The sequence below is a fragment of the Dasypus novemcinctus genome, chromosome 1, assembly GCF_030445035.2.
Source record: "Dasypus novemcinctus isolate mDasNov1 chromosome 1, mDasNov1.1.hap2, whole genome shotgun sequence".
Taxonomy (NCBI): domain Eukaryota; kingdom Metazoa; phylum Chordata; class Mammalia; order Cingulata; family Dasypodidae; genus Dasypus; species Dasypus novemcinctus.
Genome location: NC_080673.1, coordinates 188,426,832 through 188,441,817, shown reverse-complemented (window position 1 = coordinate 188,441,817; position 14,986 = coordinate 188,426,832). Strand labels below are relative to the sequence as shown.

General features: G+C 36.2%; 1 protein-coding gene across 2 annotated transcripts in view; it reads left to right on the top strand.

The window, feature by feature from the left end:
• The window catches only part of SLIT2 (slit guidance ligand 2), a 369,072-nt gene that overhangs the window by 309,363 nt on the left and 44,723 nt on the right, over window positions 1-14,986 (top strand). For both annotated transcript variants that reach the window (XM_004482479.5, XM_004482478.5), the window contains one exon: window positions 2,194-2,357. In XM_004482479.5, coding sequence (XP_004482536.1) covers window positions 2,194-2,357 — 164 coding nt within the window. The remainder of the gene's footprint in view (window positions 1-2,193; window positions 2,358-14,986) is intronic.

Below are 14,986 nucleotides of genomic sequence, written 5' to 3'. Positions count from 1 at the left end.
TAAAATAAAACTCCGCTATACATGCTAAACGGGACCCAGAAACTTTAAGTGGGTCAAATTCCAATATTCCCTTTTTATGAATTGAAATATTATGACCATGGCAAACCTGGAAGGGAATTTAGGGAGAAGTTCTCTGGCCTTCGTAGGCCAGACTGAGTTTGCAGCCACCTAGTGCAGTTGTCTGCTTCAGCCAGCGTAAGTGCCAGTGGCTATAGTTCTGGCACCTGTGGCTAGTATGAACACAAAGATCAGGTAAGTTGGCACTCGATTCTCTATAGGAGGTTGCCCACCACATACCCTCCAAGTCACACCAAGCCGCATGAAGATGAGAAGTTTAGAAAACTAAGGAAGGGGAGGCATGGAGGATGGGAACCAATAGCCAATCACACTACATCTGAATTTGCCTTTTGAGGGCTGTGTTCTCGATATAAGGGTCTTGTACATCTGTCTACCAGACTGTTTGATACCTACTCTTAGTATCTCTTCCCCTAAACTAAAGGGTCCCTCTGCTTTTTCATTTTGAACCTCAGTGCCTACCTCAAAGTCAACACCAGAGCCACTCCTTTTCAGGCTCCTGGGCTGCCTTTTGCATGGATTAAAGATGAGTGAGGTCTCTTGCTCATCATGCAGGGCTGTAGGGGCTGGCGAAGAATGCAACATGTCAGAGGAAGTGGCCATTCCAGTAATGTTAGGGGGGGCTGCATCAGAAAAGGCTGCTGAGGAAAAGTGCAATTGGAGGAGAACAGAGCTGTCCCTTATGGAACATACCCCCCATGAGAATAAGTTGAATCTTCACTGTCATGTGTCCTGTTTGCTGTATATTTCATTTATGCCTTTGTCTTTTACTTGCTAGATGGTACAGAGCTCTACCCCATTTGCTTTTTCCACTGAGTCCTCTGGCATAGAAACTACTTAGCAAATGTCAGGAGAGTTAAGATCAAATCATCAAAAGCATCCTTGTGCTCATTTTTAATTTAGAAGAAGGGTTTGAACCCAACATGCATATAAGCATAAAAGTAACTACACCCTCATTCTTGATTGGAATTGGGCGTTAAAACTCCTACAATAGAAAGTAGTATGGGCTTATAATTACATTTTTAGTGTTACCAAATAAAAGAGTAGGATTGATTTTGCTTAGAATGGAGGCCTTGAAGTATTACTAATCAGAAATCACAAATAAAAATTAATCCACTTTAAAATGCTACTTTACACATTTACTCCTTGTACCCAAGCTTGGATAACTTCTCTGGTCTGTAAAATGGAATATTCATAGCATTGAACTCATGGAGTTGCTATTAGGATAAAATGAGGTAATTTGTGTAAATGACTTAGCCCGATCCCTACGTATAGATAATGGTGCAGTAAATGTGAGCTATGTTATCTTTGTTACTTTTTTTTATGATTCTTTTGTTTTGTTCTGTTCGTTTTTGTCTTTAACTAGAGAAGTTATAGGTTACTTGTAATAACAGTCCTAACTGCTTACATGAGTAGGAACCAAAGTTCTAAAACTAAAGACTTTGTAAAGGGACAGACACCCAAGTAAAGTCCGCATCAGATCTACGGAGCTAGATTTATGTTTCTTTATGATTTCATGCTCCTTCCTATCTCCATGCCTTTGAACTTGCAGCCCCTTACTTAAATGCCTTTCCCAACCTTTTCCATCTCCTGATCTCTATCCTAAGTAGCTTACCTTTTCTCAACCACTAGCCCCCAGGAAAGTTAGGCACCCTCTTCACAGTCGTCTTGTGTAAATACTTGTATAGCACTTCCAATGAAAATGATTTGCTCTCCTCTGCAGGCTACTGAGTTCTTTGGAGTTAACAATGATGTGTTGGCTATCCATATTGGGGTTGTCAATACCTGCCACAGTGATTGAGTCTCAGTAAATAATTGTTGAATGAAGGGCACACCCAGTGTATTACATCCCAATGTAAAAACCTGTTTCTGCAACTATAAGGAGATCTTATAAAGCCCAGATAAATATTAACACTAATCACAGCTCACTAAATCCCAGATGCACATTATTTAGAAAAATGGGGAATACCCAGAGTCTCCACTTTCTTCTCTGTTGTCATCATTAAATCAGTAGGGATTTTCCCCTGAGCATACTTTGAGTTATGTTCCCTTAGAGAATAACAATACTTCCATACTTTGTGTGTGTGTGTGTGCTTTTTGTGGTGGTGTTTTTTCCAGAGCAATTGGAGCCAACCCTCTTTACTGTGATTGTAACATGCAGTGGTTATCCGACTGGGTAAAGTCGGAATATAAAGAACCGGGAATTGCTCGCTGCGCTGGTCCTGGAGAAATGGCAGATAAACTATTACTCACAACTCCCTCCAAAAAATTTACTTGTCAAGGTATGGTTTTTACTCATTTCTACTTCTGTTTTTTGTTGTTTTTTGGGTTTTTTAAAAATTCTTATGTTACTTGGAAAAGAAAAAGAAGCTAGTTTCCCCCTAGAGTTAAGGTATAGCTGAACAGCCCAATAATAACCATTTCCACCTGTGTGCAGACAGGACTGAGCTATTACCTGAGGTGCCAAAGAAAATAAATAGGTTTTCAAATAAATCTCTGAAATAATCTTGAAAATGACTACATTTCCTTAAAATGCAAAGAAGAAATGCAGAGTACACCATTTCTGGAAATTCCTTATATAGCCTCTAACAAATAAAATATTTTCCTTTTGCTCTGTCTGAATGTGTGCCCTGCTTCTAGGGCTGCCAGGGCCTTGTGGCTTCCTGACGCCAGGTAAGCGCCCTGCCAAGCATCCAGGCCAAACCTTCCGACTCACCTCTTGTGCTGCAGACTTTGTGTTGCTGTTCATGATCCTTACTTGTTTGGATCCCCATTCTTTCCCTTTGTTTTTTTTGTATTTATGAATTCTAAGTGGTATTTTAAATACAATTATTAGTCTCTTATTACAAGACTAATACACATCCATTATAGAAAATTTAGAGACAGAAAAAATTATTTCTGCAAGAAGAAAGCAAATTAGCCACTCATCAAAATATCTAAAGATAACTGATAACTTTTATCTTTCTTCTTTTTAGATAAACATATGGATTTAGGTTGCTTACAAAGAGTAGTGGTATCTTACTATTATTCTTAATTTGTTGATGTTTCAAGAGGACCACTCATAATTTCTAATTACACAGATGAAAGAAATTCTTGAAAATTCTAAATGTATAATCAGCAAATGTTTATTAAGCATGTTTCTGAGTGCAAAACTAAATTCTAGTTATTGTAATGTGTAGAGAAGTGCATGCTCTCTCAGAAAACCGTCTTCCAAGACTTGCAACCTAGCTGAAAAGAACAGCTTTCAACACTTGAATATTTATTTAGAAAAATCATATTAAATAGATAATACTTTGCAGACATGGTGTGAGCCCAGGAGCCCAGCCTTGATGGGGCTGAGTCCTACATCCACTTTTCAATAGTTAGGTGACATTAGCTTAATTGCTTAACCAGGCTTGCCTTCATTTCCCATATGTAAGCAGAAGAGATAATAGTACCCACCAGAAAGGATTTTTTGTTTCCTTGGTTGCATCGTTGTCTTTTTGGTGTGTCACTTTGCTGCTCCTGTACCTCTCCATGCCATGCAGGTCTGGGACACCTTTTCTCTTTTTTCTACCATGAGGTTCTGGGATCGAACCCAGGTCCTCCATATGATAAACGGTAGCTTACTTGCTGAGTCACAGCTGCTTCCCCCTGAAAGGATTTTGTTAAGATTAGATGAGTAAGCAATCAATAAAAGGTTAAGTGCTAATTTTATTATAACATTTTAAAACACCAATGAAAAGATTGAGATACCATATGATTTATTGATAAAAGAAGTGATTTTCAAAAACCTTAGACCACTCCCATACGTTTTTTAGTCAGCATCTGAAGTTTTCTCCCCATAGCAGTAAATGGGTGCAAAAAAATGAAGAGACAAAAGTGAGATTCTCCTAATATTTTACATTGTTCTTTTTCCTTGGACTCCTTTTTTTTCTCCTTTATCTCCATGGCCCCAGATCATTTTATTATTATTTCCAACAGTAAAACATGTATATAATTTGAAATTATTAAATTTCCTGCCACCAAAAGGCAATTTTGATTCTGGAATCCTGGGGAAAATTACACATTCCTCAGCTTTCCTTAGCAAGGTCAAATATTGCCTTTTGGGGAGAATTTTTTAAGAACTTGAGGATTTGTTTTTGTTTTTCAAAATCTTTGGTTGATATATCCTTAGTCATTAAAAAAAAATGTAAAGGTGATTAAATATTTTGGCCCAAACTAGAGGTAATGAAATATCTACTTGTTAGATCAGTTTTGAAGCATTATTTAAAACTTAGTCAAATCCTTGCCACATTTTCAAATTTATTTTCACTAGTACATATTTAAAACTTTGTAATTACCTTAGCTTTTTGAGATTTTGATTTGCTAGTTGGTTAAAGAAATATACATGTTCGTACATGGTTATCTGCCAAAAGTACCACCTTTAAAAAAACAAGAGCTATTATTCCTTACACTTCTAAAGTGAAACACAAGGGAAATTTTAAAAGATATTAAATTAAATGGGGAGGGGGAGAAACCACAATTAGTTTCAGATTCTGTCCCTAAATGCTTTACATCCATATTGTTTTGTATATTCATAATAATTCCATGAAATAAATATTGCTCTCTTTCACTAATTGTAGCTCAGGAAGTTCATTCGCTGACATGTATCTAATAAGTAGCCAAGTCAGGAGATCCCAGAGGAGTAATATTCAGCCTTTCTGGTTTTATTTAACCATTCCTGTAGTGAAAATTTATAGGACTTTAACCCTCTATCCTCTGCCCAGTATCTCCATCCCTTTACCAAAATAAAAGGACACCAGGGACTTCCATACTGCCAAATGCAGTAGTTCCTTTTATCTTATTTGCTCTTTTCATCTCAGACAGTTGTGACCATCACCACCCCTTCTTATAAATTCTCTTAACCTCTTTCTTCATTTCTTTTGCTGACTCCTCTTTCTTACACATTCCTTTAATATGGACTTACATGGGTTCTATTCTCAGCCCCAGTAAAGTCTCAACTAATTTTAATCCACAGCTTCAAATATCTAGCCATGACTTTTCTCAGGAACGTGAATCTATTGCCATTCATTTAGAGGATGCCCTCCCACCTCTGCAGAAACTTTAAACACATATCCCCAAACATGCTTTCCCAGTCCCCACAGCCTGTACCAACTGCACTATGTAGTTGATATATGTATGTCTCCAATGCTGAACTATAAATTTTTCCAGAAACTCGGGCATTTCACAGGGCTCTGAATCCCTAAACCTTTGCCTGGTGCCTGGGCACAATAAATATTTGATGAATGAATGACTTAATGATAGAATATTATTAACGAATATGCATTTGAGGTTAATGCTTAAGAAATGTAAAAGCAATTGAAGTATAGAATCTTTGGTTTTAAATGAAAACCTCCTTTAAGTTAATTATGCCCAACATCAAATACTCCTACATGTTTCCTGAGTGTCTTTGATGTACTTTGGACTTCTAGACAAAGGCAGTGCTAAAGGATTTTGTTATTTGACTCAGTTTCCAAGGGATGCTAGAATGAAGGCAGTTTCTGGGATATAGTTAGAAATTTTTGCTGGAGCTTATGGTAATAAATCACAGTGAGATACGGTTCTCAGTGGGTGACAGTATTGGTGTCAGGTACGTAGCTAGTGATTTGAGGCAAGTAAGCAATTCTGCCTACAAGTTTTAATGGATTTGAGGTCCAGTGGTTCTTCCATTAAAGATTAAAGTAACTGTCAAAGCCAAAATGTTAACCAAACTTTCTGCTCATTTGCCCTTTGAATTATTAAAATAAACTTACCTCTATCCATAGAGCTGATGCTATGGGGCTCTCTTACATCAAGATCAAATCTTAAATCAATCCAGTTAACCTAGACTGGCCTTCTTCATTTCAGAGACATTAGTAAAAGCTGAAGCACAATTTCTTTTCTCCTCCATGAGCCACATCTCACAGGGCTAACGCATTGGTAATATTTTAACATTTCTTAGAAGCAGTTAACTCTGGGAAGGGGACAAGATTGAAGATGTCTCAGGGAGCAAACATAAGTGTCTTGCCAGGCAGCAAAAAAACTAAGAGAACCTCTCCCTTTTAATATTACATCATTACTTAAGATGGTTGTCTGTATCAAATTTGAAAAACACAGTTGTAGTCCTTAAAAACATAAAATCATTAACTCTGGACATTACTACTCAATGGATAATAATTTCTTATTGTTCCTCTTCTATTCCTCAAGGGATTGGTAATATAACTTCTACAGTTTCCCCAAATTTCAACAGCTCCCAGCATATATATAGATGCTCCATGAAATCGTGATGATTGAATAAAGGCAGTTTGTATTCATCTGTGCTAAAATTTGAGCAAACAAGCAGAAGAGGACATTTTTTTCTCCTTTTAAGAGAACCACTTGTATTTCCCCTCTTCGTTGGAAGGCTAGGGAAGAGTATCAGTACATGCAGCGATCGCTGTGATTTCACTGAATTCAGTGCCTGACAGTCACTAACTTATTTAATGCCTGACATTCTCTAAAACAACCAAATGAGGTATTTTCTACTTTTATCCTAAAGCTACACACAAGTAACAAATCTGGTTTACTAACTTGGATTGACACATCCAGATCCTATGTCCCCAGTTATTGTGCATTATGCTAAAAGCCTTCTCTAATTCCTATTCTTGACCATCTTCCTTTCACCTGTAACTAATCAAGTGTGCCAAATTCCACAAGTATTGTTTTACCCTTAGTAAAACTCTTCTATAATTTCATCATAACTTTCTTTATTTGACATCTTCCTTTAGCTCTAATATCTCCATATTATATACACAGATTAAAGATGGCATTCACCTTGATTAAGAACATTGCCGGTAAAGATCTAAGAGAAAGTATACTGATGAAAAATTAATCACAAATTAGAGGTAGAAAGAAGAGGATACACTTTAAAAGGGGCAAAATATGGGTAAGAAGAGGAATGACAGGAAAGAGCCAGATAAATACAAGGGATATTAGTTCAAAAAGGTTAAATATAGAAAGATAAAACAGGTAGATGTAAAAATCACATTATGGGAAGTGGATGTGGCTCAAGCAATTGGGCTCCTGTCTACCATATGGGAGGTCCGAGGTTTGAATCCCAGGGCCTCCTGGTGAAGGCAAGCTGGCATGCATGGCGAGCTGGCCCGGGCAGAGAGCTGGCCCATGTGGAATACTGACATGCACAGCAAGCTGGCCCAAGCAGAGTGCTGGTCCATGCAGGAATGCTGGCCCATGTGGCAAGCTGGCCTGAGTGGAGTGCTGGCACAGTGAATGGATGCAGAGAGTAGACAATGGGGGGAGGGGGGGTTGGATAAATAAATCTTTCTTTAAAAAATCACAGTATAGGGAGGATTTTTAGTTAAGTTGTATTGCAATCTAAGTATATTAGGAAACTGAATTATGTCATTTTAGGAAACTGGAGGCTGAGATTTGGAATTTATATACCATAAACATTTAAATTTTTCCTTCACTCAAATTCAAGTGCTAGAAATAAAAAGAAAAAATTATCCTTGAAGAACTGACTTTAAAAGAAAGACTTGAAAGAGGAGAGTCAAACAGAATGACAGCTATAATTGTCAACTTTACCATCCCAAGGAATTTAGAATTTGCTATTTTACTATATCCCCCATACTAGTGCCACCAAAATAGTTCAGAGGGATTGCAAAACTCCCAGAGAAGGCCTGTGTACATGAGAAAGCTTGTTATTTTGATGACTTTAGTCAAACAGAACAAATATGAGAAGCCAAAAAGCTCCCTTCACATACCCGTAAGAAATTCCAGGTACTAAAATAATTCAGAATGATTAGCTATATTGGTTATCAAATTTAGTCCTGGAAAAAGTGATGAAATTAGAAAGAGCTTATTAATCAGATATGGTTCAGTGGATATCTATTAAATAATTGTTGACTCTGTGCTAATGTGGCCAGGCGCTACTTTATTCTAGAAATTCCATTACCTTTGTACTCTATTAAATTCTTCAAAAGATATCCAATTTTTTTCCTAAAACAATCTCTAGCTTTTCATCTAAATAATCAAACAATTTTTGAAAGAGATCACATTCCACCAAATAAACTTAGAGGCTGCCAACCCTGAACTCCTCTATTTAAATTGCAGTCTTCAAAAGGTGAAAGCACAAAAATAGACAAAAAGGCATTATTCTCAAGGACTTGGGAAGTAGCCAGGTGAATGCTTATAATCCTCACTCTTGCTGACCTGCTGTGTTGCTGGTGTACATTCTGAGCTGCTACATCCTATGCCTTGTGTTGAGTTGGAGTCTTCTTTCTTCTAACCTAGTGAAGGACCGTCTAGCAGTTAGATATTTCTTTTTCAATTGCTTCCTCTAAGTGTGATTACTTTAGCTAACACAGCACAATCATTTATGAGTAATTAATTTAACTAATTGTTTTAATAACTGCCATGATTAACATCTTTTTAAAGTAATTACAAAAGTTGTTTACAGAAAAATCATGTAGAAATTACATTGCACACAGAGTTTTCCATATTGCTAACCTTTTACATTATACTATTTACTATAGTCCATAGTTTACGTTACTGTTCACTGTATTGTACAGTTTCAAGATTTTTTATTTTTTAATTTTGGTAACATATATTCAATGTATTGCTTCCCCTTTACCCACATTCAAATTTGCAATTCAAATTTACATTCAAATTTACATTGACCATGTTGTCTTATGAGCATCACCATCCGTTACCTAAATTTTTCTCTTACCCCAAACAGAAGCTCTGCATCATTTAAGCATCAGTTCTCTATTACTTAACCCCACTCTGACCCTTGGTAACTTGGATTCTATGAATTTGCTTATTCTAGTTATATAATTTCAGTGAGCTCATATAATATTTGTCCTTTTGTGTCTGGCTTATTTCACTCAACATGATGTCTTAAAGGTTCATCCACATTGTGGAATGTGTCAAAACATCATTCCTTTTTATAGCTGAATAATATTCTATTTTTATTTATATACCACATTTTAAAAATCCATTACCTTTTAATGGACAGTTCAGTTGCTTCCATCTTTAGACAATTATGAATAATGCTGCTATCAACATAAGTGTGCAAATATCTGTTCAAGTCCCTGCTTTTGATTCTAGAAGTGAAATTGCCAGGTCATATGGTAATTCTATGCTTAACTTTCTGCCAACTGCCAAACTATTAACCAGAGCAGCCAAACCATTTCACATTCCCACCAACAAGGAACTCATGTTCCTATTTCAACACACCCTCTCCAACACTTCTTATTTTCCATTTTTAAATACTAGCCATCTAAAGCATGCATGAGGTGGTATCACATGATGGTTTTGATTCTCATTTCCCTATTGACTAATGATGTTGATCATCTTTTCATGTGATTAATGACCATTTCTCTGTCATCTTTGGGGAAATGTCTTCTCGAGTTCTTCACACATTTTTTAATTGAGTTTTTTGTCTTTTTATTGTTGAGTTGTAGGATTTCTTCATATACTCTGCATACTGAATGCATTATGGAATATGTTGTTTCCAAATATTATCTCCCAAATTGTAGATTGTCTTTTTTATTTTATTTTTTACACTTATAAATTAAAAATAGATCACAAATAACATTACACTAGAGAACATTAAAAAACATAAGAAACGTAAGAGGTTCCCACATACCCTGCTCCCCACTCCCCACCCCATCATTTTTATAAATGGTGTTTATTGAAGATACATACATTACACACCCCACTCCTCCCACACCAACAACCTCTTCCATCATTGTGGCACACTCATCTCACTCGGTGAACATGTTTTGGAGCACTGCTGCACCACATAGGTAATAGTTTACCCTGTAGTTCACACTCTCCCCCAGTACATTCAGTAGGTTAAGGCAGGATATAAAAAGTCCAGCATCTGACCCTGCAATATCATTAAGGACAACTCAAAGTCCCAAAAATGCCCCCACATCACATCTCTTCTTCCCTCTCTCTGCCCTCAGCAACTACTGTGGCCACTTTCTCCACCTCAATGCTACAATTTCTTTGATTACTAGTCACAATTGTTTTGTAGTAGATATCAGTAAGTCCACTCTAAACCATATTTTATTCCTCTATTCAGTGACCCTGGGAGATTGTCTTTTTATCTTCATGATGAAGTATTTGATGCATAGACCTTTCTAATTTCAATGAAGTCCCATTTATCTATTTTTTCTTTTGTTGCTCATGCTTTTGGTGTAAAGTCTAAGAAACCATTCCCAAATTCAAGGTCCTAAGAAGATTTCTCTACATTTTTCCTAAGCATTTGATAGACCCTGCCACTTTGCTGAACTTATTAGTGGTAGTAGCTTTATTTGTGAATTTTTCATGATTATCTATATATAGGATCATGTCATCTATAAATCAGGAAAGTTTTCTCTTTTTTTCCAATTTGTAAGTATTTTTTTTATTTTTCTTGCTTAATTACTCTGGCTTGAACTTGCAATATAATGTTGAATAACAGTGGTGATGGTGGATGCCTTTGTCTTGTTACTGATATAAGAGGGAAATCTTGCAATTTTTCACCATATGGGTATTTCAAATATGCCTTAATCATATTGAAGAATTCCCTTCTATTCCTGTTTTCTGAGTGTTTTTATCAAGAAGCCATGCTGGATTTTGTCAAAATGCCTTTTCTGCATCAATTGAAATGATTACATGTTTTTTTCTTTCCTTCATTCTATTAATGTGGTGTATTTTATCAATTGCTTTTTTATGTTGCACCACCCTTCCCATTATTTATCCCTTAACGTGGATAAATCCCACTGGGTCATGGTATATAATTCTTTTAATATGCTGTTGGATTTGGTTTGCTGATTTTTTTGAAGTTTTTGCATATATAACCATAAGAGCTATTGGTCTGTAATGTTCTTTTACTGTGGTATCATTATCTGGTTTTGGTATCAGGGTGATGTTGACCTCATAGGATGAGTTAGGAAGTGTTCCCTCCTTTTCAACTTCTTAAGAAGAATTTGAGCAGGATTGGTGTTAATTCTTCTTGGGATGCTTGGTAAAATTTCACCAAATTTCGGCCATCTGATCCTTGGATCCTCTTTGTTGGGAGGTTTTTGTTACTTATTCAAAGATCTGTTTCTTCTTGAGCTTGTTGTATGTTTCTAGGAGTTTGCTTATTTCATCTAGCTTATCTAATTTGTTGGCATACAAGTTTCCATACTATAATCATATGATTCTTTTTTATTTCTGTGGTAATGATAGTAATGTCTCCCCTTTCATTTCTGATTTTAGCTATTTCCATCTTTTTTTTTCCATCAATGATCTTTTCAAAGAACCAAATTTGCTTTCATTGACTCTGTTGTTCTTGTTTTTATTCTCTATTTCATTTATCTCCACTCTAATTTATTATTTCCTTCCTTCTGTCCCCTTTGGGTTTCATTTCTTGTTCTTTTTCTATTTTCTCCAGATATGAGGTTAGGGCTCTGATATGATATTGTTCTTATTTTTAAGGAGAGTACTTAGAGATATAAATTTCCCTTTCAGCACTATGTTTGCCTCATCCATAAGTTTTAATATGTTATGTTTTCATTTTCACTTTATATCTCAAGATATTTCCTAATTTCCCTGTGATTTCTTCTTTGACTTTTTAGTTATTTAAGAGTGCCTTGATTAATTTCTACATATTCATGAATTTTCCACTTCTTCCTTTGGTATTGATTTCTATCTTCATTCTGTTACTGTCAGAGAGGATACACTGTGTGATTTTAATATTTTAAAATTTGTTCAGAATAATCTATGGTCTATTGTGGAGAATGACCCACATGTACTAGAGAAGAATGTGTATTCTGCTGCTGTGTATTGAAGAGTTTTACATATGTATGTTAGATCTAGTTGTTTTATATCATTAATGTCTTCTATTTCCTTATTGACCTTCAACCTAGATTTTCTATCCATTCCTGAAAATGGTATATTGAAGTATCCTACTTTTAAGGTAGAACCATCTATTACTCCTTTCACAACTGTCAATATTTGTTTCATATATTTGGAGACTCTGCTGTTAGGTAAATACATATTTATAATTGTTATGTCTTCTTGTTGAATTGATCTCTTTATCAGTATATAGTGTCTTTCTTTGTCCTTTCTAACAGTTTTTTTTAATTAAATTCTATTTATCTGATATTAGTATAGCTACCCCAGCTCTCTTTTGCTTACTCTTTGCATGGAGCTTTTTTTTCCCCCATACTTTCCCTTTCCATCATTTTTTACTTTTTTTTAAAGATTTATTTATTTATTTCTCTCCCCTCCCCCGCCCCTGCCTTGGTTGTCTGTTCTTTGTGTCTATTTGCTGCATCGTCTTCTTTGTCACTTCTGTTGTCAGAGGCACAGGAATCTGTGTCTCTTTTTGTTGCATCAGCTCTCCATGTGGGTGGCACCATTCTTGGGTAGGCTGCACTTTCTTTTGCACTGGGTGGCTCTCCTTATGGGGCACACTCCTTGAGTGTGGGGCTCCGCTACATGGGGGACACCCCTGCATGGCAGGGCACTCCTTGTGTGCATCAGCACTGCGCATGGGCCAGCTCCACATGGGTAAAGGAGGCCCGGGGTTTGAACTGTGGACCTCCCGTGTGGTAGACGGATGCCCTAACCACTGGGCCAAGTCTGCTTCCCTCATTTTTACTTTTAATTTAAAATGAGTCTCATGTAAACAGCATATAGTCGAGTCATGCTTTTTTATCCATTTTGCTGATCTCTGTCTTTTGAATAGAGACATTAGTCCATTACATTTAAAGTAAGTACTAAGAATGCAGGACTTTCTTCTACCATTTTGCTATTTAGTCTTTGTAAGTCTAATACTTTTTTGTCCTTCTTTTCTTTTGTATTGCTTGCTTTCATTTTTTATTTGATTTTTTGTAATGTATTATTTTGAGTTCCTTTTAATTTCTCTCTTTATATATTCTTCATATTTTCTTTTTGTGGTTACCATAGTGCTTAAATTTGACATCCTAAATCAGTGCCAATCTCATTTTTTTTTGGTGCCAATTAAACTACAATAGCATATACAATGTTCCTATAACTTCCCACACTTCTATTTTATACTCACTACAAATTATATCTGTATGAATTGTATTTCCAAAGGCACAGGCTTAACACTACTTTTTATGCATTTGCATGTTAGAACCTGTATGAAGTAAAAAAGTGAAGTTACATACTAAAAAATGCAAGATGATAATATCAGTCTTCAATATTATACATATGGTTATTTTTACCAGAGATCTCTATTTCTTTATTTCACTTCAGTCCACTGTCTAGTGTCCTTTCCTTTCAGTCTGAAGAACTCCTTTTAACATTGTCCGTAGGGCAGATTTAATGGTGATGAACTCTCTTCACTTTTGCTTATCTGGGTATGTCTTAATCTCTCCTTCATATCTGAAAGATACTCTCACCAGATTTTTAAAAAAATCTTTGCTGGGAGTTGTTTTCTTTCAGAACTTTAAATACTCATCCCACTTCCTTTTTGCCTCCATGGTTTCTGATGAGAAATAGAAACTTAATCTTTTTGAGGCTTCCTTGTACATAACACTTTGTGCTTTTTTTGTACCTTTCAGAACTGTAGCCTTGTCTTTGGAAATGGACTTTGACCACTATGTGTCTGGGTGTGATTCTTTTCAATTTTATCCTGTTTGGAGTTTGTTAGGATTCTTTAATATTGTTTGTTCATGTCTCTCTTTAATTTTGAGGTTTCTCCTATTACATCTTTAAATATTCCTTCTGCCCCTTTCTCTCCTTATACTCCTTCTGAGAATCCCATATGTGTATATTTGGTATACTTGATGGTGTATAGTCCTCAGCTTGAATCATTTCAATTGTCTTATCTTTGAGTTCACTGATTCTTTCTTCTGCCAGCTCTACTCTGCTGTTGAAACCCTCTAGCAAATTTTTTATTTCAATTTATTTTAGTTTCCTAGGTTGCTCCCACAAATACCATGGTTGACTTAAACAAAGGGAATTTATTAGCTTACAGTTTTGATGTTGAGAAAATGTCCACATCAAGCAATAATCAAGGCAATGTTTTCTTCCCAATGACCAGCTTCTGGTGACCTTTGGCTCCTCTGACACATGGCAAGGTCTTTCCTCTACTTTCTGGATTTTGTTACTTTCAGTGTCTTCTCTCTCTCTCTCTCTCTCTCTCTCTCTCTCACACACACACACACATATTGAAGATCATTTTGTAAAAGTCTTAGTCTGTTATAACCACAATGTGGTCTCCTTCATTGATGTGTTTTTGTGAATTTTATCTTGTTCCTTTTGAGGGACCAGAGTTTCCTGCCTCTTTGTCTTATAATCTTCTGTTGTATACCAATAAATTTTAATATTTAATGTGTTAACTCTGGGATTTGGTACCTGAGCTGTTTGTTCCTTAAATTTGTATCAGCTAGTGATATGAGATTTCCTTGAGTGCTAGGAGCTAAGCAAAACAAACCAACTCAAATGGCCTCAGTGTTGGTTGGTGCTCTCCTTAAGAGTTTATTCCTTCTAGCACATAGGTTAGCCTGAGGTCATAGCTCATGGTTCAGTCCATCTTTCTGAGCCTGTATCTTGTCCTGGGCTCTAGCTTTTGGCCTTAGGGAGTTCCTCTTTTACAGGAATCAAAATGCCCCTTCTCATCCCTATGAAGTAGACTTTAAAACAAGAATTGTCTTTCTTCCAGCTTGCAATAACACATGACTCTTTTCTGTCTAAGGCCTCATCAGAAGTACCTTTAGCATCCATATTTCCACAAATAGTCTCTTCAAAACAATTTAAGCCTGTGCTATCAAACAGCTCCCAGTTCTTCCAGCTTCTACCTATTAACCAATTTCAAAGATGTTTCTACATTTTTGGTATTTGCAATTGCAGCATCCCTCTCTCCTGGTATCAAGATGGCATAACATTGTTTATGCCATTTGCA